General features: G+C 37.9%; 1 protein-coding gene across 1 annotated transcript in view; it reads left to right on the forward strand.

Moving 5' to 3' along the window:
* The window catches only part of LOC145322575 (uncharacterized), an 85,267-nt gene that overhangs the window by 33,462 nt on the left and 25,825 nt on the right, over window positions 1-25,980 (forward strand). Inside the window, exons 16-29 of the mRNA XM_080164696.1 lie at window positions 6,068-6,168; window positions 6,590-6,716; window positions 7,759-7,858; window positions 8,667-8,754; window positions 9,078-9,177; window positions 9,575-9,738; window positions 10,145-10,269; window positions 10,931-11,137; window positions 13,883-13,981; window positions 17,589-17,726; window positions 19,999-20,149; window positions 20,600-20,666; window positions 20,932-21,118; window positions 21,282-21,379. Coding sequence (XP_080020822.1) covers window positions 6,068-6,168; window positions 6,590-6,716; window positions 7,759-7,858; window positions 8,667-8,754; window positions 9,078-9,177; window positions 9,575-9,738; window positions 10,145-10,269; window positions 10,931-11,137; window positions 13,883-13,981; window positions 17,589-17,726; window positions 19,999-20,149; window positions 20,600-20,666; window positions 20,932-21,118; window positions 21,282-21,379 — 1,752 coding nt within the window. The remainder of the gene's footprint in view (window positions 1-6,067; window positions 6,169-6,589; window positions 6,717-7,758; window positions 7,859-8,666; window positions 8,755-9,077; window positions 9,178-9,574; window positions 9,739-10,144; window positions 10,270-10,930; window positions 11,138-13,882; window positions 13,982-17,588; window positions 17,727-19,998; window positions 20,150-20,599; window positions 20,667-20,931; window positions 21,119-21,281; window positions 21,380-25,980) is intronic.

The following is a 25,980-nucleotide window of genomic DNA, read 5'->3' on the forward strand; positions in this document are numbered from 1 at the left end:
CATCCCCATTTAAAACAATTTTTACTACTATAAATGATGTTTATAACTTCAATAAGAGTAATAAATAAGGTACTATAAGCTTAAAGAGGTTTGCCCAATTTACAACTTTATCCTAAAGGCTGTTACCCTGGGAAAAACTTAAGTTTAAGTTTACATATGGCCCAAGTTACTTTTAGTAATTCTGCTTCCCCCCCCCCCCCTCCCATACTCTCACAACCTACCAACTTTAGGGTGGAGGGAGGGGGGGGAGCATAGTAGTACTATTATGTGTTTCTCAAAAACTAATTGAAGTATAGTGGGAAAAATTTTTAGGTAAGGTTTTTATGCCAAAATTTTGTAGAAATTATGTTGATCACCTTCTCTCCCCCTTCCCTTCGTCCTGACATATTTGGGGGGGGGGGGGGGGGGTGGCAGAAGATCATTCCAATGTGTTTTAAGAAAATATTAGAGATACATATAAAGCTTTTGGATTTGTATTATTGTGGGACCCAAAGCACTTTTACATATATTGCTGACCTTTTCCCCTCCCCTCATAAATCAATAACATAACATTTTGTAAAGAGAGAATGGTTGGGTTGCAGTTGAAAGGTTACTACTATGGTGTGTTACTAAGAAACCACTAGAATTGTAGCAGCAAAGCAAATATACTTTGTTATGTCAAAAATAATTTTAACAAATTTTGCTGAATTCTCCTACCAAGCCCCATTTCCCTCCCTATTGCTTTACAATTTCTCCCCCCCCCCCCCCCTCCCTCCAAATAAGTAATAGAAGGGAGTATAGCAATACCCTTGTGATTTACTTGTAGATTACTCAAGATATAGAGTGCTTTTGGATTTAAACTTTAGTAGGTCCATAATTACTTCATAATTGAACAAATATTGCTGACCTTTTCCCAACCTCAACCAACCCCATCCAGAAAATTTATATTGCTGCTCAATTTCCTCCTCCCCCATAAAAAAAAATTAAAATATTGCTTGCCCTCCCTCTCCAGCTACCCTCCATACAACCTCACCACCTGTGTTTTACTCAGAAACTACTAAAGCAATAAGGAGCAAACATTGGAATAAAACTTTTAGATTTCAAATTGCTTCATATGTATTACCTATTCAATGTTTAGGGAAGGAGCAATGGGTTGACAATAATTATTTTATTAGTCCAATAGGCTGGAGGAGATTATAAAGCAAAATAATTGTACTAGATTGGGAGGGTTGTAGTTGAAATAAATATTTATAAAATTAAATATACCCTGAATATCTCCAGAGGTTTCTAATAATATACAATATTATTTACCTATGCCAATAGCCAAGGGCAGGAGGTACTTCTTGAAGTACTGGGGGATATTGACGTCCCTCCCCTTACCAGTCACCCTTCCTTCCAGGGATATGAAAGGTTTGCATAGGACTAACTATCCTACCTGTAAAAACCCCCACAGTTACAGAAACCACCCACAAAACCTCAAACACTTATGGCTTTGACACAGCCAGAGGTGTGCATGAAACAAGAACTGTTGGAACTGATGCTCAGTTTACTGAGAATATGAAAGATGATGGTGAAATCCGAAAGGAAGCTATCAACTTGATGAGAGGACCAATAAGTTCTAAGCAAAGCTGTAAGATAGGAACCTGGAATGTTAGAACAATGTATGAGTCAACTAAAACAGCCCAAGTAGTTAAAGAAATGACAAGTTACAATATCGGAATACTTGGAATTGCAGAATGTAGATGGACAGGACAAGGACAAACCACAACCAAAGATGGCCACCTAATACTTTATTCTGGTCATGAAAGTCAACATATGTATGGGGTTGCTATAATTATTCAAAAACGACATGTCAATTCACTAATAGACTGGAAACCTATATCAGACAGAATAATTAAGGCTAGATTCCAATCAAGGCACTGCAAGTTGACCCTTATCCAATGCTATGCCCCAACAAATGACAAAAGTGAAGAAGTAAAACAAGAGTTTTATGATCAACTGCAATCAATCAGAAACTCAGTACCCAAACATGACATGTGTCTAGTTCTTGGAGATATGAATGCTAAAGTAGGAACTGACAGGACTGGAGTGGAAAATGCAATGGGACACTTTGGCATAGGTACAAGAAATGAAAATGGAGAACTTTTACTTGAATTCTGTTTAAATAATGATATGGTCGTAGGAGGTACATTATTCCAACACAAAAACATTCACAAATATACCTGGACAACACCTGATGGACAAACAAGAAACATGATTGACCATATTATGATCAATAGAAAATGGGTCAAGTCAATGCAAGACTGTAGGAGCTATAGAGGAGCCGACATATTCAGTGACCATGAACTAGTTGTCAGTAAGATTAGATTAAAGCTGAAGCGTACTGGCCATGATAAAAAGAGTGAGATTGGTAGACAATATGATTCGTCAAGATTAAAGGACCCAGTGATAAAGAATGAATTTGTCTTAAAACTTAGAAATAGATTTCAAGTCTTAGAGGACCTAAATGACGAGACTGAGATCACATGGACTTCAATTAAAGAAAACTTCCAATCTACTGCTAAGGAAATCCTAGGACACAAGAAACCAGAGAAAAAGGACTGGATCTCTGAAGAAACATGGAACAAAATAGAAGAGAGAAAGAAGCTTAAAAACAAAATTCATAATGCTCAACATTTGGCTGACATGGGCAATTTAAGAGCTGAATATACTGCTAAAGACAAAGAAGTCAAAAAGCGCACAAGGAAAGACAAGAGAGATTACATTGATAATATGGCTGAAAAGGCCCAGAGAGCAGCTGACTTCGGTAACATGAAAACAGTATACAACATAACCAAGCAATTAAGTGGCAAATATAACAAAAAGAGTGGTGAAACGATCAAGGCTAAAGATGGTAAATTACTCACTACAGAAAAAGAAGTTGCTGAAAGGTGGAAATCGCATTTTGAAGAAGTGTTGAACAGACCTGAACCTGAAATTACTGCAGAACCAGAACCAGGACATGAAATAGACATAGACACAAGACCACCAACTATTCAAGAAGTTAAAGCTGCTATACATAGTCTAAAGAATGACAAAGCACCTGGACCTGACTTGATAACTGCCGAAATGCTTAAGGCAGACATAGATCTTTCTGCTATGACTCTGACTGATCTCTTTGATAAAATTTGGAGACAAGAAAAGATACCAACTGACTGGTCTAAAGGTATAATCATAAAACTACCAAAGAAGGGAGATTTGAACAATTGTGATAATTGGAGAGGAATTATGCTGCTTTCTATCCCAAGCAAGGTCCTATGTAAAGTCATTTTAAACAGAATTGATGAGAAAATTGACAATAAACTAAGAGAAGAACAAGCTGGATTCCGTGCTGGAAGAGGCTGTGTTGACCAAATTTTCACCCTTAGGACAGTTATTGAACAATGTGTTGAATTTAACAAGCCACTCCATGTAAATTTTGTTGATTTCTCTAAGGCCTTTGACTCCATACACAGACAAACACTCTGGAAAATACTAAGAAGTTATGGTATACCTGAAAAGATGATAATTATGATAGCTAAATTTTATGACAACTTCCAAGCCTGTGTTTCAGTTGGAAACAATAAGACATCTGATTTCTTTAAAATAAGCACTGGAGTTAGACAGGGATGCATTTTATCACCTATTCTATTTATATTGGTCATTGACTGGGTGATGAAGAAAACCACAGAGGACAAAAAACGTGGTCTCCAGCTGGGCATACTAGGACACCTAGAAGATCTGGACTTTGCTGATGACCTGGCACTGATTTCATAAACAATTAAACATCTACAAGCTAAGACAGATAGACTAGTCAAATACGCAGGACAAGTTGGGCTCTTTGTTAATGTAAAGAAGACTGAAATTATGAATATACCTACAAACCCTGATCAAACTATAACAATAAATGGTGAACAATTGAAAGAAAGCAACAAATTCACCTATTTGGGGAGTGTTATCAGCAGTGAAAATGGCTCAAAAGCTGATATTAAAACCAGGATTGATAAGGCTAGGGTTGCTTTCAACAGTCTACACAACGTTTGGAATTCAAAGAAACTTGCTCTGAAAACAAAAATCAGACTTTACAACAGTAACGTGAAATCAGTTCTTCTTTATGGAGCTGAATGCTGGAGAACTGTGAAAACTGAAAAAAATCAACTTAATGCATTTCACAATAGCTGCCTAAGAAGAATTTGCAAAATATTCTGGCCAAACAAAATATCAAACATTGAGCTGTATGCTAAGACCAAGTGCAATAGTATTGAAGCAGAAGTGAAATTTAAAAGACTAAGGTGGCTAGGACATGTGCTTAGAATGGAACAAAATAGGTTTCCAAAAAAGTGCCTAAAATGGAACCCCACCACTGGTAAACGTAAACGGGAACAACCAAAAATGACCTGGAGGCGGAGCACTGAAAAGGACCTCTTTAATTTGGAATTAACATGGGGAGAAGCTGAAGCACTTGCCAAAAAAAGGAATTCATGGAGGAGCAGGGTGGCTGTATTCTCTGGACTCCACAGTCCAAAAGAGAGACGCGCCTGAACTGAACTGATGCCACTAGCCACTACTTCCAATAGATGGAGGGGGGGGGGGGGGGGGAATCCAGCAATATTTGAAAAAGTAACTGTTTGGGTAACTTTGTGTGTATGTTTCCTTGTCTGGATTTCAATGCATTAAAATCAATTTTCCTTATTCCACAAACAGTAGAAGACGACTTTAGTTCTGCTGGTAAACGCGGTATTCCCTAAAGAGACGCGCAACCAAGCCAAACAAAAGCATTCTTTTGCTTATACTCAGCCCAGCGCCATGTTTGGTTATGAAAATTCATGTATTGTCAATTGATATGTGTGTTAGCTGTGCTTAGATTCCCTCTTATGCTTCCTGGCTTGATGAGTACCCATCCAAGAGTAACAGTTTCATGGTATTTCAATAAATACAATTAGTAACCTGCTCTGTTTGTACTCTGGGGAAGTTGAGGATGATTGGTCTGTTCGACCTTAAGATCTTGAAGACGGCAATGTCTAGCCGCCTTTTGCGACAGTAACTAATATCCCAAAAAAGCTTAAATCCAAAATTTGCTTAACATAATTCAGTGATTTCAAAGTAACACAAGAATATTTTCCATATCCACTGCCCCCCTCCTAATAATTTGTGGTCTAAGAAGGAGGGAGTGGGTTGTTTGCAGCAATATTTGCAAGAGATTTTGATGGCTACTAAAGTTTAAGTACTAAAGCTTATATTTCCAGAAACTTTGGGCCTAAGAATCTTACATATAATGTTTTCTTTCAATACTTCAAATAGTTTTGAGTAAAACATAATACTATTACTTTGCCCTCCCCCCTAAAATGTATGGGTTGCAAGAGGGGGTTGAAGGGGGGGGGGGGGGTTGAGAGTATTTTAAATATTAACTTTAGCAATATGTAAACTAGAACTGAGGTTTTTTTTACTGGTTCCAGGGTAACAGCCTCTAGCTTAAAGTTGTAAACAGAACAATGTACCTTTTTCATTAAATAATTTCTTTAAAGAAACTAAATTTTTTAAATGTGGAGGGACTGTGTAGTTTACATATGCTGAGACATATAAACTCCTCAAATGTTAAACTCACCTATTTTATTTGATGAATTAAGGTGTTTTCTTATGCATATATCCTTTGAATTCTAGTAATTTTAGGCATTTTTACCACAAAACTTCAAATTGCAATATCTAGCAAGAAGAAGCAGCTAAGATTTAATCTCCAACGGATTCTGACCACCACTGTACCCTATTTGAAGGCCCTGTTGTCCGTTTCTTTCGAGATTTTTTTTAATCTAAGGTTTTGCTAAGGAGACCTGTGTCACTCAAGGCTTTATAGAGATAGTTATTTTCTCGTTTTTCTCGTGAATTTTGCTCTCAAAAGTTTTTATAAATCTGAAATTAGCTTATTGGTTAAGGGTTTAATCGGGATTGTATTGTTGTAACTTTGTAAGTAACGGTGTTTGAACTTTTCTACCAATAAATTGAATCATATTTTGGGTGAATTGATTTATCCGTAATTGTCCTATCCGTATTCCTGATTTTTTTTTTAATTTAGGATTGGTATCCATCCATACCTTATGGATGCGTCAACACAACAGGTTGGCCAGGCTTCTAGCAGACATTAATCCTCACTGGAATGATGAACAAATTTTCCAGGTATGGTTGAATGTGATTTTTCATCTAATTTTAGCTTTTTCGTCTGTTAAGATATATTTATTTGTACAAATATTGTAAATTATACTAATGTAATTGTAAAAAAAATGTATATAAAACAACATAAACAAAATATCATTTTGACTGGCATAAAAGATGAAGAAATGCTTAGCATTAGATGGCATTAAGCGGAGTCAACCAAAGCTGTGCATACCTATTTTCTGATTAATTAGATAATTCATTTTAGAACATGGGTAAAGTTTTTTATAGGTATTGCTACATCATAGACGTCCAAGGTGATGATGGGGGGGAAGGGGTTTTCACTCTACTTAAACTTCTCATTTTAACCCCATCAAATAAAAAAACTTGGACGTTTTTGAGATACATATTTTAATATACTTGCTATTACTTATTTTTAATCCAGGAAACGAGACGGATAGTTGGAGCCCAAATTCAGCACATAACGTACAACGAGTATTTGCCAGTAATCCTTGGGAAGGCAGTCATGGACAAGTATGGTCTCTCACCTGAAACTACAGGATTTTTTACAGGTAAAAATATTATCTATACAATCAGGATATGCCCAATTTACAGTATGGCTTCAAACCCAATTAGTATCCGGTGGATTAGAATTGTTCTCACCCATAATGAAAAACTATGTATAGCATCGTATTATAGACAATTTTCCACGAGTATTAAACAGAAAAATCATAAAATTAATACCAGTTTTGTTAACCCTGACCTTCGGCCCCTCGGTGATAACAAAACTTTTTTATTTCAAATAATTTTTCATTTTAATATTCTCGGAAAGCTGTCTATAGTACGATGCAATAAATATCTATTTACTATTCACTTTATTTCCCCTCATATACCTTCATACCTTGATTCATCTTGAAAAAGGTAAATTGGTGCTTTAAATCAAAGTATCTAGCTAGCACACAACAAAATTGAAAATAAAGGTTTGGAGGGGGGGTGGGGATTTTAATTTGCCTACTGTGGGGGCCAAAACCCTGCGGGATCCAGACATGCGGCGCCTTAAACACGAAAAATTACCCCATTTTAGTAATCTACTTCAAAATAAGGGGGAGGGGAGGAAAACTAAATTTTCACTATCTTTTTTTAGCCAGAGAAATAATACAAAAAAAAGGAGTTTGATTGAATTTGTGACTTTTGGTACTTTCTTGTTCCTTCTACAAAACACATTAATTATTTTTCTGTTTATTATTTGTGTGTTTAGGATATGATATTGATAGAAATGCTGGTACTACAGTTAAGTTTTTAAAAAACTCATTTCTCTTGAAACACCCTGTAGTGTAATTCATTTCAAAAACGCATCAATTTTTTTTCCAGTACGGCTTCAAAACCGAAAATTCCGCTGGATTAGAACCGGTTCTCAGTCACATTAAAAAATCATTTATATCATTGTAGACAATTTTCCACGAATATTAAAATAGAAATCATAAAATAAATTCAGTGTTGATAGCCTGGCCCTTCAGCCCCTCGGGTCTAACAAAACTGGATTTAATCGTATAATTTTTAATTTTAATATCCGCGGAAAGCTGTCTATATATTGTATATTATTTGTCTATTTAGGCTATGATATTGATACCAACGCTGGAACAGCTAACAGTGTGGCTACAGCTGCTATGAGATTTGTTGCATCTCTTATGCCAAGCAAATTTGTTTATTACAACAGGAATTTAGTCAAATAAGCATCAAAGTATCAAAAAGTGTCTCTCTGTTTTTAGTTTCTTATATTTTTGATTAAAATATAAAATAGTGAAGATAGTCATTAATTCGCTGTGTCAGTTCGCAACTTTACAAGGTAAATGGGACTTTTTCGGCTGACAAACTTCTGACTTTTGTGAAGATACCACTAAATGAAAAAGCATTCAATATGTATCTTACCTGATTCGTCGATCTGTCGATGATGCTATTTTCCTTTTTTGGGTATACCAACAAACGTCCTGATGCGACAAACCTCCTAAAGGACAAACGTCCTAATGCGACATCTCTTATGTAAAACCTCCTTAAAAATTTTAATTTTTAAATCTTCCAAAATTTAAAAAATCTTACAAAAATTCAAAACCAAAATTTATTTCTTAAATAACTTTGTCCACTGGGTGAAATTTAAAAATCCGTCCGACAGTTTTCCCAAATTCTGTGTTGGCTACCCAACGGCATGGTTTCGAACCCGATACAACCTTGCATTACAAAAATCGACCCTTACCTCACACTTAATAAATAAGATTTCACTTTAAAAATTTTTTAGAAGGTTTTACTTCAGAGATGTAGCATTAGGAGGTTTGTCGGTGTTTGTTCTGTAGGGGGGGGGGGGGGAATATCACCAATTTTAACAAATATGTTTTTTTAGGATAATATTTAATATACGCATTTGAATTTGACCTGTGGTAAATTTTTATGCAAAATAATTTTTAGATAATAGAATATCCCTAGATGTAACTAATGTTTTGAAGAACTTTTTTGACTAAAAATTTGCTCAGAGTTGGCCGTAAAGTTGAGACGAAGGATATTTCAGATTCTTTCTACAAACCATTTGAGATGTATGATCCTGATAAACTTGACCAGGCACATTTTATTCTACATCAAAAAGCTCAATTATGATTCTTCAATTCTAAGATTTTAAGTCGTTTTTCTTGATTTTAAAAATAATGTGGATGAGTATATTTTGTTTATTTTTTTAAAATCCTGGTAGTTTATGTTAGGTTATTTGATAATCCCGTAGGGTTAGGGCACCGCTTGTATAGCCCCACGAGGTTAGGGCACCCGCTGAAGATAGGTATACGAAATAAAACTACACACCCCCTTATTCATGGGGTCAACATCCAGAATTTCTGGCAGGCCAACTTTTTACTTTATGGTTTTAGAAATAAAATGGTTGATTATGCCAGATCTTGCGAGGACTCATCAAGGGCCATGCTCAGAACAAGGACATTTTTATTGGTGAAGCGATGACAAGCAAAATGTTTATGGATCCCGACACCGGTGTAGGTAAGCATGGAAGAGTCTAGAACCTTTAACGCTTTGTAATTTCGATGCTAGTTCACTCAGACAAAGTTCAGTCCGTGGAATCTGAGGTATGTTTGCCTATAAGTCGATCACAACCTTTAATGAACAAAATTTGATATAATTTTTTTCTACCTAGTTTAGTTTAAAGATTGAATGTTTAGAAATTAGATTCACGAGGGATTGTATAGTTATACCTTTTTACAAAATATCTGTGTTAAGTTAAGACAAGTTGAGTTAGTTAAGGTTTATTACTGTAAGTTTAAATTAAATCCCTCTCATTGTTTAGGCTACAGCTAGCTCTCAGCCCCCTGCAGGGCATTCCCGTATTGGTGAAATTTCAATATAAATTAATAATATCAAATTCATCCCAATCATTTAGGTCTTGATCTTGCAGCCCAAATAATTCAGCAGGGCCGTGACCATGGTTTGCCCGGCTACACAGAGTGGCGGTCATTGTGCAACCTGCCAACGGTCAACTCGTTCGAGGACCTGCACAATGTTATGTCAACATCGGTCATTGAGAAGCTGCAAGCGGTTTACAAGGTATTTTAAAAACATTTTCTATAAAAAAAAACAAGGATGACAACATCCATAAAAGCGAAGCTTAAAGATATTAAAAAGCCAGACAAGCAAACATTAACAACATTATTCGCAAGTTTGAACAATAATTTTGCATAAATATATCCCAAAATACACAGGACATACGAACTTTCTGTTATTTAGTATACTACTCTTTCTAAATTGTACCTAACTGTTAAAAAATCATCATGTCAAGTTTGAAATCGATTCGCATAGACGGATAGACGGACCGACCATAATAATAGAAAAGCTTAGTTTTCATATAAAAATTACCCTAACTTTTCAGTGTTAAGTCAGCTGTCATCACTTTGAATAACTGCCATTTAGTCAGGTGTATGTCAACACAACCCAACCAAATTTTATTTTGTAGGATGTCCGCGATATTGACCTGTTTACTGGAGGCTTGGCTGAGATACCAAACAAGGGCGCGGCTGTTGGACCAACATTTGGATGTCTTATTGGCAGACAAATGTATTATACCAAGAGAGGAGACAGGTATATTAAGAAGCTTTACAAAGTGTCTAAAAATCAGCCATGTGACGTCATCAAATGAGAGGAGAAGTGGGAAAGAGAGTCCCTAACAAAGACAAGGATAATTCCTCTTTTTTTATGACGTCACATAGTTGTTTTTTTGAGACACTTTGTAAAGCTTCGTAAATTAAAAATAACCACAGTTCGTTTGAAGGTGCTTTGACTTTTGTGTTGTAACCTATATTGGGACATGCACTATGTCCCAATTTAGGTTCTGACACAAAAGTCAAAGCACCTTCGAACGCACTGTAAGAGCGTAGTTACTCTATAGTATGCATAGGTTTGTCCGTAGATAATTTAATGTCCTATTAACAGACAAACAAAGTTATTATACAAAGAGTGAATGAAAGCTTTATAAAAAGGAAGGGTGATTATAAGATGAAACATTTTCCTTTTTGAAGATTGAAATAATAGGTGGAAAAGTTTTTACATTGCTAGTATGTACCAACCAATCAGAATTTAATATAGGTACCAAAAGTTTTAATCTAACGAATGAGAGAACGAGATTATAAAACTTTGGGTAACAGTATAATAAAGATTATATTGTCTATATCCTCCCTGTAAATTTGAGAAAAGTGAAAACAAAGAAAAATTAATTTTTATTATTAATCCTAAACAATTGCAGATATTGGTACGAGAACGACATACCCCCGTCCAGCTTCACGAAGGACCAGCTGAACGAGATCCGGAAGATCAGCCTCGCCTCTGTGCTCTGCGACAACACGGACTCGATAGACTTTGTCCAGCCCAACGTGTTTATCGAGGCTGACCCGTTCCTGAACGCGCTGATGTCGTGTGAAGGCGATAGCTTGATCAAGAAGATGGATTTAAGGTACACAAATTTGTTTATTGTTGGTATAACATTAAGTGCCTATCGAGCAATGGAACCTCGACTTCCCTCACTAATTAAAAAATAAGTGTTTTTGTTACCTCTTCAAATATATCTTTTCAAAAAAGTTAATAATTTGGTTTCATAAAAATAAATTTCGTAACATTCTTTTTTTAAGTTTTAAACTATCCTTGAAGATATCAAATACGCAGTATTAAAGATTATTCTATTAATACGTCTTTTATATCATAAATCTAGTAATTAAGTTAAGTACTTCCTACGTCTTGTGTATGCCTTTGGAAAAAAAGTCATATAGCTTTTACCTTTTCCGCTCTTTATCTGTGTTTTTTCTAGTATCCTGCACTTTTACCATACATTAAAGTTTTTTTCTGCTAAAAGTATAAAATATTTTTTTGTAATTAGATATCTATCTACCAAAATAATAGGCTGTAATTGTGTCTATCTTAAGGAAATTTTGCGAATCTTGGATATTTTATTTTTCTGCACGAAAATAAAGTAATGTAATCTTTTTTTTCATTACAAAAGGCACACGTTTTAATGAAAACTTATCTTGGACATTTTATTCATTCTATTTTAAAACACTACGTTGTTGATCACTTTTTCTAATCATAGTTATTTAAATTTATGAAAAACATAAAAAGGATTGCTATACATATTTTTACAAGTATACATAAAAGTTAAGGAAATAAAGAACAAAAAATCCAGAGATAAGACAACGGCCGACAAATTGATGTACATCCCCAATGATAATACACCAAATTACCTCTTTTGTAGATTACAATTAGAGGTTAAAACGTTTGGAAACACAACTTAATTAACCAACCAATAAAGATTCATAAAGTTCCCAAAGTTGTTAAGCTGACGAATAAGAAAATGTTATTATAAAACTTTGGAGACTAGTGTAATAAACAGCCCAATGTCCCCTTCCTCCCTGCAAAAACCTAAAAGTCAAAGTTCATAAAAATTTTAGATTATCTCTATAACTAAAAATACAGATAATATGCGTAAATTATATTTGCTCGTATTCATTCGAATCCGGTGGATAGGGACCGGTTCTCATCAATACGAAAAAACTATGTCTATCGTCGTATTATATCCAGCTTTCTACGAATATAGAAATGTACAATCATAAGATAAAAACCAGTTTTTTTAGCCCGTGCCTTCGGCAACTCGGGGCTAAAAAACTAGTTTTTACCTTATAATTGTACATTCTATATCCGCGGAAAGCGGTTTATAGTACGATGAAAGAAATAACTATTCTTGAATTTTCTCCACTTTGACTACCTACACAATATTAACCAAGCTTTAAAATACATTAATAGTTATTTTTCGCATCGTATTACAGACAAATAAAAAATTATAAGACTAAAACCAGTTTTGTTTGGCCCGAGAGATCGAAGGCCTGGACTAACAAAACTGGTATTAATTATACGATTTTTATTTTAATATTCATGTAAAGTTGCCTGTAATACGATGCTATACATGATTTTTATTATGGCTGAGAACTGGTTCTAATCCACCAGATATTACTTGGTTTGGAAACCATACTGGATAAGACTCTTTTATGTTTGAAATCAGCTTTTAAAAATAGATGTACTTAGAATTATTTTCTCAAATATATTTATTCAAACGTTTCAACCAATAATTTTAAGAATAGAAGAGGTAATTATGATTATTGCAAATGATAAATATCAATTTATCGTCCATTGTCTTATCTCTTAAGAAACCTGAGTAAATACGTATAATTATTGTTTCCTCACTTTAACTTCCTACACAATTTTAACCATACTTCAGAATGCATTAACTAACTAAAATTACATGTACGTAGAAATATTTTTCTCGTATTCATTCGAATCCGGTGGATAGGAACCGGTTCTCATCCATACGAAAAAACTATGTCTAGCATCGTATTATATCCAGCTTTCTACGAATATAGAAATGTACAATCATAAGATTAAAACCAGTTTTTTTAGCCGGTCCCTTCGGCACCTCGGGGCTAAAAAAAACTAGTTTTAATCTCATAATTGTACTTTCTATATCCGCGGAAAGCCGTTTATAATACGATGTGAGAAATAACTATTAATGGATTTATTTTGAAAAGCACGTACTTTATTGTAATTTTTTTACATTTATTCAGATTTTTATATTTTTTATAAATAGATTTTTCTGTTATTTTGTAATTTTAGAACGGATGTAAAAATAAAGGTTAAATTAAAATTTTTTTGCTTTATTTTTATTTTAAGTACAAGTTTTATATTGTGGAAAAGATGATGAAAAGTCAAAAGAAATTAACATCCCAACTATGGCAGACAATTAACCCTTTGATTGCGCGACCTTTGTCTAATGAGTTGTTCCTGTTTTTGGCCAAGATATTCCCCTCTACTCTTACAATTAGTATCGCGCATAGATTAAAGCAGTTGGGTCAACTAGTAACGTATTTAGTTTTGACGCAATTTGGGCCAAGAATCGAAATTATTCCCTCCCCGACGATGAGCGGATGCGATATGTGTTTTGTCTCAATAATAACATTGATAGGAATATTTTTCTGGTGTCCAAAAAATCTAAATTTCACTGTATTGGTGGTACCCTCCACCAAAATAGTTGTACACCTTCTCTGGATCTATGAGAGGCTTGACTTATAATAGGAGAACCATATCGGTCCAGCAAATCCTTTGATACACAGAGACAGACATCTTGTTACTTTAGAATACAAGTTATTTTTTTTAGGAAATGGGCAACAGCTTCTCCCAGATTCATAGTACCCGACAACATGCTGATTGATGCTGTGGAGAGAGCTAGGAGAGATGTCAGGAAGATCAAGGACAGGTACTGTGAGTTTAGATAGATAGATATATAGACTGACAACATGCTTATAGATGATATAGAGAGAGCCAGGAGAGATGTCAGGAAGATCAAGGACAGGTACACAGTGCGTTTAGATAGATAGATAGACTGACAACATGCTTATTGATGCTGTTGAGAGAGCTAGGAGAGATGTCAGGAAGATCAAGGACAGGTACACAGAGAGTTTAGATAGATAGATAGACTGACAACATTCTTATTGATGCTGTTAAGAGAGCTAGGAGAGATGTCAGGAAGATTAAGGACAGGTACACAGAGAGTTTAGATAGATAGATAGACTGACAATATGCTTATAGATGCTGTGGAGAGAGCCAGTAGGGATGTCAGGAAGATTAAGGACAGGTACACAGTGAGTTTAGATAGATAGATAGATAGTCTGACAACATGCTTATTGATGCTGTGAAGAGAGCCAAGAGGGATGTCTGGAAGATTAAGGACAAGTACACAGTGAGTTTAGATAGATAGATAGATAGACTGACAACATGCTTATAGATGCTGTAGAAAGAGCTAAAAGGATGTCAGGAAGATTAGGAACAGGTACACAGTGAGTTTAGATAGATAGATAGACTGACAACATGCTTATTGATGCTGAGGAGAGAGCCAGAAGGGATGTTAGGAAGATCAAGGACAGGTACACAGTGAGTTTAGATAGATAGATAGATAGACTGACAACATGCTTATTGATGCTGTAGAGAGAGCCAGTAGGGATGTCAGGAAGATTAAGGACAGGTACACAGTGAGTTTAGATATAGATAGATAGATAGACTGGCAGCATGCTTATTGATGCCGTAGAGAGAGCCAGAAGGGATGTCAGGAAGATCAAGGACAGGTACACAGTGAGTTTAGATAGATAGATAGACTGACAACATGCTTATAGATGCTGTAGAGAGAGCCAGGAGGGATGTCAGGAAGATTAAGGACAGGTACACAGTGAGTTTAGATAGATAGATAGATAGTCTGACAACATGCTTATTGATGCTGTGAAGAGAGCCAAGAGGGATGTCAGGAAGATTAAGGACAAGTACACAGTGAGTTTAGATAGATAGATAGATAGACTGACAACATGCTTATAGATATTGTAGAAAGAACTAAAAGGATAACAGGAAGATTAGGAACAGGTACACAGTGAGTTTAGATAGATAGATAGACTGACAACATGCTTATTGATGCTGAGGAGAGAGCCAGAAGGGATGTTAGGAAGATCAAGGACAGGTACACAGTGAGTTTAGATAGATAGATAGATAGACTGACAACATGCTTATTGATGCTGTAGAGAGAGCCAGTAGGGATGTCAGGAAGATTAAGGACAGGTACACAGTGAGTTTAGATATAGATAGATAGATAGACTGGCAGCATGCTTATTGATGCCGTAGAGAGAGCCAGAAGGGATGTCAGGAAGATCAAGGACAGGTACACAGTGAGTTTAGATAGATAGATAGACTGACAACATGCTTATAGATGCTGTAGAGAGAGCCAGGAGGGATGTCAGGAAGATTAAGGACAGGTACACAGTGAGTTTAGATAGATAGATAGATAGGTAGACTGACAGCATGCTTATAGATGCTGTTGAGAGAGCTAGGAGGGATGTGAGGAAGATTAAGGACAGGTACACAGTGAGTTTAGATAGATAGATAGATAGACTGACAACATGCTTATAGATGCTGTTGAGAGAGCTAGGAGGGATGTCAGGAAGATCAAGGACAGGTACACAGTGAGTTTAGATAGATAGATAGATAACGGTATGCGCAGTATTTTCTACTATCAACACAAGCAGCGCAATTAGAATTTTAAAAAGGTTCGCATTTTTTGGCACACCCTCTATATTTATATTGTTCAGTTTGTTCTACCAGTAGGAGGAGAGGGGATGGGGTAAAGGGGTGAAAGAGGGTAATCATTATTTTAGCCCGCTGTGTGTTTCGCTTTATTATAGATAATCTCTATATAAACAGTACAATACATAATAAGAGAATGAATGAAAGACCTACAAATTACCAGACACGCAGATAAGTTCAATGATTAATGATTTAACTGTGAAAGATGATTAAGGAATAAATACATCTTTCAAAGTAAAGAGATTTATGCATATTTTAGTAATAATAAAAAAGAAATATGTTGTTAATTATCTGTATTCATAAAAGTTTACCGAAGGACAAAGATTATAAATTTTGTTAATTTTGTATTTAATTATTAAAAGCGAAGCTTTTCTATAATTAGGGTCGGTCCGTCCGTCCGTCCGTACGTCCGTCCGTCCGTACGTCCGTCACGGATAGCTTTTTTGGTTAATTTAGACATGTTAGAATTGTCCTATCGATTTCAAATTTTGCATGGTGATTCCTTTAGTAATTAGGTACGATTTAGAAAGCGTAGCAACTCTACAATCATTACCAAAATGTCCGTACGTCTATTTTAAACATGTTGATTTTTTTACTTTTTTAAATAGCTTTTTTCGTTAATTTAGGCATGTTAGAATTGTCCTATCGATTTCAAATTTTGCATGGTGATTCCTGTAATAGTTAGGTACGAGTTAGAAAGCGTAGCAACTCTATAATCATTACCAGAATGTCCGTACGTCCATTTTAAACATGTTGATTTTTTTTACATTTTTAACAACAAAGTTGTATGTGACCTAATTATCCGATTGGTCTGATTTTTGGTATCCTGATTCCTGGGACAACAGAGTACAATATTATAAGCGAAGCAAATCTATAATCAAGTCCTAAAAATGTAAGTATTTCCATAATCATTATCCTGTATCAAGCAGTTTTTCAACAAATTTACTTACAATTTTGCTTTGACTCTTATACATTCGCATTCTGATTATTCAGTTCTGACATTATACAAGTGTTAATGTCCGTTTGTCCCACCGTTTCAGAGCTTCGCTTTTATGGATGTTGTCATCCTTGTTTTTAATAACTTTACCAGGTACAATATTAGTTCAAAGCAAAGATCAAATAGTCAAGTGGATTTATTCAAGGACGAAGGGATATTGGACAGTAAATCATACTTGAACCCAAAGTTTTATAAACATTTCTTTCATTTGTAAACTTTAAAACTTCGGGTAAAGTTTTATAAACATTTCTCGTATTCATTCGAATCCGGTGGATAGGAACCGGTTCTCATCCATACGAAAAAACTATGTCTAGCATCGTATTATATCCAGCTTTCTGCGAATATAAAAATGTACAATCATAAGATTAAAACCAGTTTTTAGCCTGTGCCTTCGGCATCTCGGGGCTAAAAAAAACTGGTTTTAATCTTATAATTATACATTCTATATCCGCGGAAAGCCGTTTATAATACGATGAACGAAATAACTATTCTTTCATTTGTAAAATATAATAGTTTGGATTCATTTACTTAATCTTGAAACTACCAATGTCCAAACTTTTAAAACAATAATTTTAATCTACATAATTTTGCTCATTCAAATTATTTGAACATTAATTTATCAACAATTTTCCTTTCCTTTTATATCTTTGGTTATACTAGGAGTTTTTATTCCTCAGGGATAAGACAATTAATTGTTACACTTATTCATTTATGATAAACAAATTTACCCTTTCTTTTGCAGGGAATGGAACCTGTGGAACAGTGGCAAGATGGCAGATCCCAAGTCTCCTATTGGCTCCGCGTATGGATTTATGAAACCCAAAGCTCAGAGTGTCGAAGTGTCCAACTCGTCGTTTGTACTCCAGTTTGCTTCTAGAAGGTAAGGATTTTAAGTTTTAAAAGTTTGAAATTTTGACCTTCTCCCCCCCCCCCCAAAAAAAAACTCCCATAGAGGATTTTATTCGAGGGTTACTGCAGCAAACATGTATACCCCCAAAACCCCTAAGAGTCTTGTGTATAGAACTTCAAATTAAATTTTAACAATTCTAAATCTACAAAATGCAATAAAAAAAACTCAGCTATCCTTTACCCAATGCATAGTGTAAAGGACATACGCACCATCAATGTAGATAAGCTTTGCTTTTCTGAGCTGGATCTTTAAATCATTTTAGTGGTGAGCCAGATCGGGGTACGCCGAATTTCAGCCAATCACAGCGCGGCATTTCATAAAATGCTGTGCTCTCATTGGTGAAAAGTTGGCTCAACCCGATCTGGCTCACCACTGAAATGATTTAAAGATCCAGCTCTGAACATCTCATCTTTATCTTCCGAATTTAATATCAATTTTGATGGATGAAAATGTTAAAAAAAAATGCATCAAAATGTTGAATGAAAATAAGGAAATATAAAGTTATTTCTCATATTCATTCGAAACCGATTTATATCCAGTGGCATAGAACCGGTTCTCATCCATACGAAAAATTTTAAAACCAGCTTTTTAGTCCGTGCCTTCGGCATCTCGGGGCTAAAAAAACTGCTTTTAATCTTAAAAGTGTACATTTTACATATATCCGCGGAAAGCTGTTTATGATACGATGCGAGAAATAACTATTATCAATGAAGAAATATAAAAATAGCCAATGTACATGTACAATACAAAATATTAAAAGTAAACTTTTTTCTCATATATGACATGAAGATAAGTTTTAAGTAATACGCAATACAAAAACTTTCAAAACTAATTTGGAAAAGTAAATTGTAAGAAGCACTGCAAAAAAAATTCTACATTTTTTATTCTCTAATGCTTTAAGGAATGCATTGGCTCAAAAAAAGATGTTATTCAATAACATTATCATTGGGTATTGGTTATTGCTTCATTTCATTTACTTTTTAAAGACAGTCGGCAGGCAACGCATATTGGGATATGCAATGTAATTATTTAATTCTTAAAATCTTACAGTGCACCGTACTCATGATAGTAAAACTTTTTTTTGACAAATCCAATGAAATGTTTTCTTTTTTGTTTTATTTTAGTTTAGTTCTTTATACTTCTCTTGATTGGAAAGATTTCACATTATTGTATGACTGGGCTGTCTTTTTTATAACAGCTATGAAGTATCAGAAACCTTCGTTGCTTTTATCATAGGATTGAATCATAAGTAACAAAAATATAAACAAAAATCTTCATTTTCATTTCAAGAAATTTACGTTTAAGTTGGTTGGATTAATGTGTCTAATTGACCATTTAGGGCCGAGTAATAATTTTGTTTGTAATATGAAGTAAAGGTGAAATATAAAGTCTCTGCATTTTTTTTTACAGGTGGCATATCATTCTTGTCCCGGATCTTGGACAAAGTAGCTTCGGACAAAGTAGCTTTAGGACAAAGTAGCTTCAGGACAAAGTAGCTTCAGGACAAAGTAGCTTCAGGACAAAGTAGCTTCAAGACAAAGTAGCCTCCTAAGGAAAGTAGCCTCCACTGTTAATAAAGGTCATGGCCGCAGCGCTCGGCCCCCTGGCCTGCCTAGCCGCGGGCGCTCGGCCCCCTAGCCTAAAACCTAACCTAACCTAACCAAAAAATTGTAAAAACATTATTAAAACTTGTAAAATCAATATTAAAAATTGTAAAAATCTATCAACCACTTTTTGCAAAATCATCGAAATTCTAAACCACCTATGTACTATCAGTTGATGATATTTTTCTTTAAAAAAATGTTCTGAGGGTAACATAGGTTAGGTTAGGTTAGGTTATAGGCTAGGGAGCCGAGTGCCCGCGGCTAGGCAGGCCAGAGGGCCGAGCGCTGCGGCTATATTGGAGACTATTTTTCTTAGGAAACTACTTTTCTTAAGTAAATATCCTGAAGCTACTTTGTCCTGAAGCTACTTTGTCCTGAAGCTACTTTGTCCGAAGCTACTTTGTCTGAAGCTACTTTGTCCAAGATCCCTTGTCCCCGGTTAACATAATTATGGGTGCTTTCCCTCAAAGTGCCTATCGAGCACTAAAACAATTACCATCACTCCTTCTTATTTTAAAACAAAATTAAATTTTTCCATGCCAACACTTGTGCCCCTAACCTTCGGGGCTACCCAGTACCCAAGATGACCTAACCTGACCTGATCCAAATTTGAAAATAATTAGAAATATTGTATTAAGGTTTCTGGACAACCTGCTGCAGGCGGATGAAAGTGGACGTCGGTACCGCCAGCTCAAGGACGTTGAATTCAATGACAACAACCCCAATGATATCTCTGAGCTGATGAATGTTCTGCCAAACATTGATCTCACAGATGTCATGGAAATTCCCAAGGGACATATAAACTTTTATTATTGCAATGGATATATTATTACTTGGAACATCAGTTCTTTATGTTCTCTAATAAAGCAAAAGTTGCAGCAGTCTAAAATAACTTTCACACCCTTTTCCCCATCCCCGCCCATAATACTGAACAATAAACGAGTTGGCAAGCTAAATTGTCAAAAAAAATTCCACTGTCATGATATCTACGTTTATGCTACATCCATTATTACATACATTTAAAATGAAACTTTTTTCCCTTCCCAAATAATCCCTAAATGTTTTACATTAATCTATGATATAACATTGCACTAAACTGTAACTGTAACTGGTACCCAAAGTTTTATAAACACATTTTCTCATTCGTTAGCTCAAAGACTTTATAAATTGTTGGTTAATTCATTGCAGTCCAGCAGTGTCTAAACTTTTCAGCAAATCATGTAAAAGTTTATTTTTGAAAAGGTTTTTACTTGCGATGAACAAACTCTTCCTTGTGATCACACCACAAAATATAGAACTATGACAGGTAAAAACATTAGTTAGCCACAAGTTTCATAGTAATTTTCTTGTAAATAAGCAAACCGAATTTATACTAATTTAAAAAATATGATTGTTTTTATTTAAGTAGCCACATTACTATAAAAAAGGACCAATAAAATAAAGTAGAATTAAATGCACTCTAGATAAGAATACTAAAAGATTATGCTATGACCGAGTGACACACGGACGGATAAATATCCTAATTATAGATAAGCTTCGCTTCTAACAAATAACCAAATTTATCTTTTCAGGTTGGTGTAATAATCTCAACTTCCCTGAGTACGGCAAGTCTGTCCGCGCCTTTACCCGCCTGCTGGCCCCCGCCTACGACGATGGCCTGATGACCGCTCGTAGCCGGTCACTGACCGGCTCGCCCCTGCCCTCACCCCGTCTCGTGTCGGTTAACATCCATAATGATGTTTCTGCACCCCATGTTAGGTAAACTGTTATTATTTTTTTATAATATTTTTTTATCTATGTATATTATAGTTCTATTTATTGAAATTTCTATTTTAACCTTAATATTTTCAAATTGTAAAAATTTGTTTAAAGCATTATCCTTAACAAATTTCTGTCAAGGCTAATACTTTAAAATATCCAGGTATTCGCTCATGTTGATGCAATGGGGACAGTTTGTTGACCATGACTTGACCCACACACCTGTTAACAGAGGCTTTGCTGACTCCATTCTTGACTGCAAGGAATTGGAATAAATTAGTGTTGATGCTTATTTTTCGCATATACGATTTAAAAACCTATACAATGATATGTTTGTCCCGAAGGATCTCACTAACCGTCCTTGTCTATATGAAATAAAGATTACCCCCCCCCCCAAAAAAAAAATGAATTTGTGGTTGCCGTAGGCACCCCCAAAATTTTTAATTTTGAATTCCCCCCACCCCCCTCCCTCCCAAATTAAAATCTTGGATGCCCTTGGTACAGGGTATACCATTCAATAAAGAAAAATCGTCCCTGGAAAAAAATCTCCTCCCCCCCCCAAAAAAACAACCTTTTTTTACTTTAAAAATTACTTTTAAATACCTTGAATTCAACGGACAGACAGACATTGTTTTATTTTGTGTTATAGAAAGGATAGACGATAAGATATTACAGCATTTTATACTACATAACTAAAATTATGTGGTTGGAAGCAGGAATGTTGAGAGATAAGACAATGCACCATAAATCAACATACATTCCCCATGATTATAAACAAGTTTACCTCTTCTGTAGATTAAGAAACTTTGGGTACTAATATAATTTAAAGTCCAATGTCCACTCCCTCCCTGGGTAGGAAGATTCCATAAGATTTGCAAAGATGAATGAAACAAAAGCCTCGGCCGCACACAAAATGATGAATAGATCAACCAGACCTATTTCTTTCAATTGTAAAACAAATTTTAATGAAATGTTGTTCAGAGATTAATGAGCTTACAATATTTTATAGGAAATAAACAGTAACAATAGAATTATACAAAATTGCGAATTTGAAAAAGTGCTTTAACCGGATTTCGTGTGCAAAGAGAATAGGTCTTAGAGTATGAACAATATGACCAAAATGAAAATAATAGAGCAGATGCTTTGGCATTTTTAGTTTAGCACTGAGCTTTCCGCTCCCCTCTTCTTAAATTTTTTAATGAATTCAAAAAAAAGGGGGGATGTAGTTTTTCGTATGTTTGTTGTTTATTACTTTAAGTCTGTTTAGGTTAAGTCCAGGAGTGAACAATCCTTAGGTGGAGGGGTTCATTGCTCGATAGGCAGTTTGAGGGAAAGCAAATTTGCTTGGCTAAGTCAATAAAACACAATGTTAAAATCTTACAAATCATTATAGTAGATGGATAAATATGCACTGCGTGTAACATCGTAAATCTATTAATATATTTATAGAGTACGATGCTACAAGACAAACATAAATATTACTGTGGTATCCGCCTAGGATAAATGGCAGACACCAGAGTTCAAATGACTACGGCAGTGTGAACAGACGTGGACACCTATACTATAGAGAAGCTACGCTTCTCTAGCAATCACTAAATAATAAACAGAGTCTATTCAGTTGTTTCTTTATTCAGGGTCTAAGGATTACTAACTTTATATACAACAAACAATAACTACACAGATAGGAATAAATAATCATAAACAAAAATCAATATAATACATATACAATAGTCAGTTTGGGCAATAATGATCCCCCATCCCTGGAAAGGGTGGGGGGAATTAACAATACAGCTTAACCATTATAAGGCTGTCAGAATCTATCATTAATTTTAGGCATAGGGAGGGGGTCGGCAGACCCCTTCCCCAGGACTCGGGGGAGGGCCCTTGGCCCTTCCCCGAACCCAGGTCAGGGTTGCCATAGGCATGGCTCACGGTTGCCGAATACCACAACTCTCCCCTCGGAAGGCTGGGAGGGGGGTCTCCCTGCCAGACTTCCGACAGTGGTTGAGGCCTTCGGCCCGCTCCTTAGGGCTAAGTTATATACAAGCGATAATGATTCAATGGAATCCTAGTGGTGATTTTCAGGGCTGATGGGCTCCCAACGTGGGATAGAAGGTAGAGGCTGGCTTTTGTTGGACACGTAGCTCGGCGCCAGCAGGTGTCAGGTTGGCGTGGGGCACAGCCGCTGCGGGGCCGGTCAGTAACGGGGCATTCTGGTTGTTGTTGGCAGCGGCTGGGGCGCTGGCTACCAGGTTGACCGTCTGAGCGACAGCCTGGCCTCCCGAGGGGCCGCGGGGCTTTCCAGAGTGTGGTCCAGGCCTGCCTGGGCGGTCATTCCCACTATCGGCTGATTGCATGGACACCATTTCCTCGGCTGCTTCCCGGCCGATAGGAATGGCATCCCAGTCTACTGAAAAGTCCCGGGACTTGGCATGGGTGAGTCTGGCTCTGGCCAAGGCCTTACGATACAAGGTTGGGTGGTACAGGAACACTTGTGACATCGCATTCATGGCGGCCCGTACACCTCCTTGTGCGGCTGCCAGGGAAATGATGGTTAAGTCCCCCAGCAGCTTGAGAATCAACAACAGCAAACACAGTATGGCTGCGCCATCTCCCCACTCGTGAATAGCTTGTCTGAACCCAGCCCAGACATCCAGGGCTGCTTCTCCTTCCTCCGCCAGTCGGTCGATATCGTAGGACACGATCCCATGGTCTCCAGTGGCTGAACAGCTACCTTGCTGAACGCATGAGCCATACGACAGGCCGGTCAGCATGGCGGCCTTATACGCTGGGAACGCTAGCAGCTGCTGCCAGTCGTTCAGCTCAGCCTGCGAATACAAGCCTCCCGAACTAAAGTCATCCAAGGGTTCTGTCAGCAGCTGCTTGGGCGTATCCAGTGGGGGTGGCCTCTTCTTAGGTGCGGGGGTTAGCTCTATCCAGCCTTCCTCCGCGTGCACAGTTAGGGGGTAGGTGGAGGAGCAGGGAATCTTGGTGGCGTGGCCGCTATACACCTTTGTCACGGCATCTACGAATCCTGTGGGTTCCACTGGCACCTTGTCCCAACATTCATTGCTCTCACGGACAACATATTTGTTGCGTTGGCAGGTAAGCTGGAGCAGTACATCTCCCCTCAGCACAGAGAACGTGCTCCCCTGGACACGCACCGGGTGGGCCGGGTCTAGTTGCTGGAGCTTCCAGCAATTGGCCGCTACTTCTTCTGCCGCGGTGCTTCTCATTCGCGTCTCCAGGGTAAATCCAATGTAACCTTCATGTATCTGGGCCTGCAGGGGGACATCCACATCCCTGGCCAATACTCTGGGCAGCGCTGCCGCGGCCGGGTCAGCTGCCACGAACAATGCTGGGTGGTTGGTGGCATGGGCCTCAAAGTCGCAGTTCACTATTGAGGTGGGGGTGGTCATGTTGATGAAGAATTGGGCTTGATGGTCAACCAGGAACGCATCCATCACTAGGCTAGGCTGGAGGCTGCGGATCAGCCTCAAGGGGCAATCTCTCCCCAGGTGGTCCCACACGTAGGTGGCCTCCCCAGTGATGCAGGACAGCTCAGAATGGGGACATTCTAGGGTCAGGTGGTCAGACTGGGACTCCACCCGTCCATTCTCAACTACATAGGTCTCTTCCTTGACCAGCAGCCGTCGTTCCTGGAGCACTAATTCATTGCGGTACAGCTGGCCCTCGAAATGGACGTCCTCCCCTTCACAACCCACCCCCTCGGGGCTGTTGACCAAGGCGCCCACCATATCGAGGGTGAAGAACAGGGGATGGTTCAGCTGAAACGTCAGTGGCTGGGTCTTGCCTGGCAGCGTGTAGACTCGGTTCCTGGCCAGGTCTCGGCACGTTTCTGGATCAATCTTGGTTGGCCTCATGAGGGTGGGGACCGAGGTCACCTTGAGGTGACCCCATACCCCACACCTAAATGTCCACTGGGACACGGTGAGTTGACAGCTATATCCTGTTGTTTCCCTAATCTTGACTTGCTGCAGGACATGTACCTCATGGCCCAAGGGCACCTCCTGGTGTAGCGGCTCCGTACTACACATCTTCTCCTTGTTGTAGGCTGTGACATGGGTGGGGTTGGCACAGTCCCACCCTACCAGGACGTAGCTAGTTGTAGGCCACACGGCTGCGAGCAGTAGTCCCCACAGAACCATCCACCAGTGTGAGAATCTACCAGACAGCCATCGACCTCGCGCACGCGGCTGGGGATCCTCGGCTCGGACCACGGCTGCTTCTTGGGGCTGGACACTGCTGGGTTGCTCCTGGCTAGATACAAATTTCCATTGAGCGTTATCTTTGGGTGCCCGGGGCATCCCGATACCCTCTCCAATGACAGACTGACAGGCGACTGGTGCCTGCCTGGGTGTCGGCTCCCCTAGCCCCAAGGGGTCCCTTCCCTTGTCCATGGCATGCCCAGTGGCATGGGGCTGAAGTGCGTGTGGCACAGGCTCGCCCTGGATTACGTCCCTCCCCTGCCCTAGGAACTCAGGTGCATGTGGCACAGGCAAGTCCTTATATCCCCAAATTTCAATCTCCCCAGCCTCTGGTGCGGGAGGCACAGGCAAGGCTGGAGGGTTACAATACTTTGGATACAATACATTTGTCAAATTTAACTTATCCTGGCTCGACTGGGAATGGTGGGCAGCTGGGTTCCCTCGGCTGGCAGTGGGCGCTGGATGGTGTATGGCTGGGCTCTCCCTACGGGCTGGTGGCGCTGGCTGACTGGGGGTGACGGATGTCACCCCTCCCTCTGGGGCTGCTGGCTCGTTCCAGGATCCAGGTATCTCGGTGGCGGCGACGGTTGTCGCCCCAGGCACCAGGGTGGGGGCGCTGGATAGCACCCCCCA

Source organism: Acartia tonsa, chromosome 6 (genome assembly GCF_053477335.1).
Source record: "Acartia tonsa isolate MP-2025a chromosome 6, ASM5347733v1, whole genome shotgun sequence".
Lineage (NCBI taxonomy): Eukaryota > Metazoa > Arthropoda > Copepoda > Calanoida > Acartiidae > Acartia > Acartia tonsa.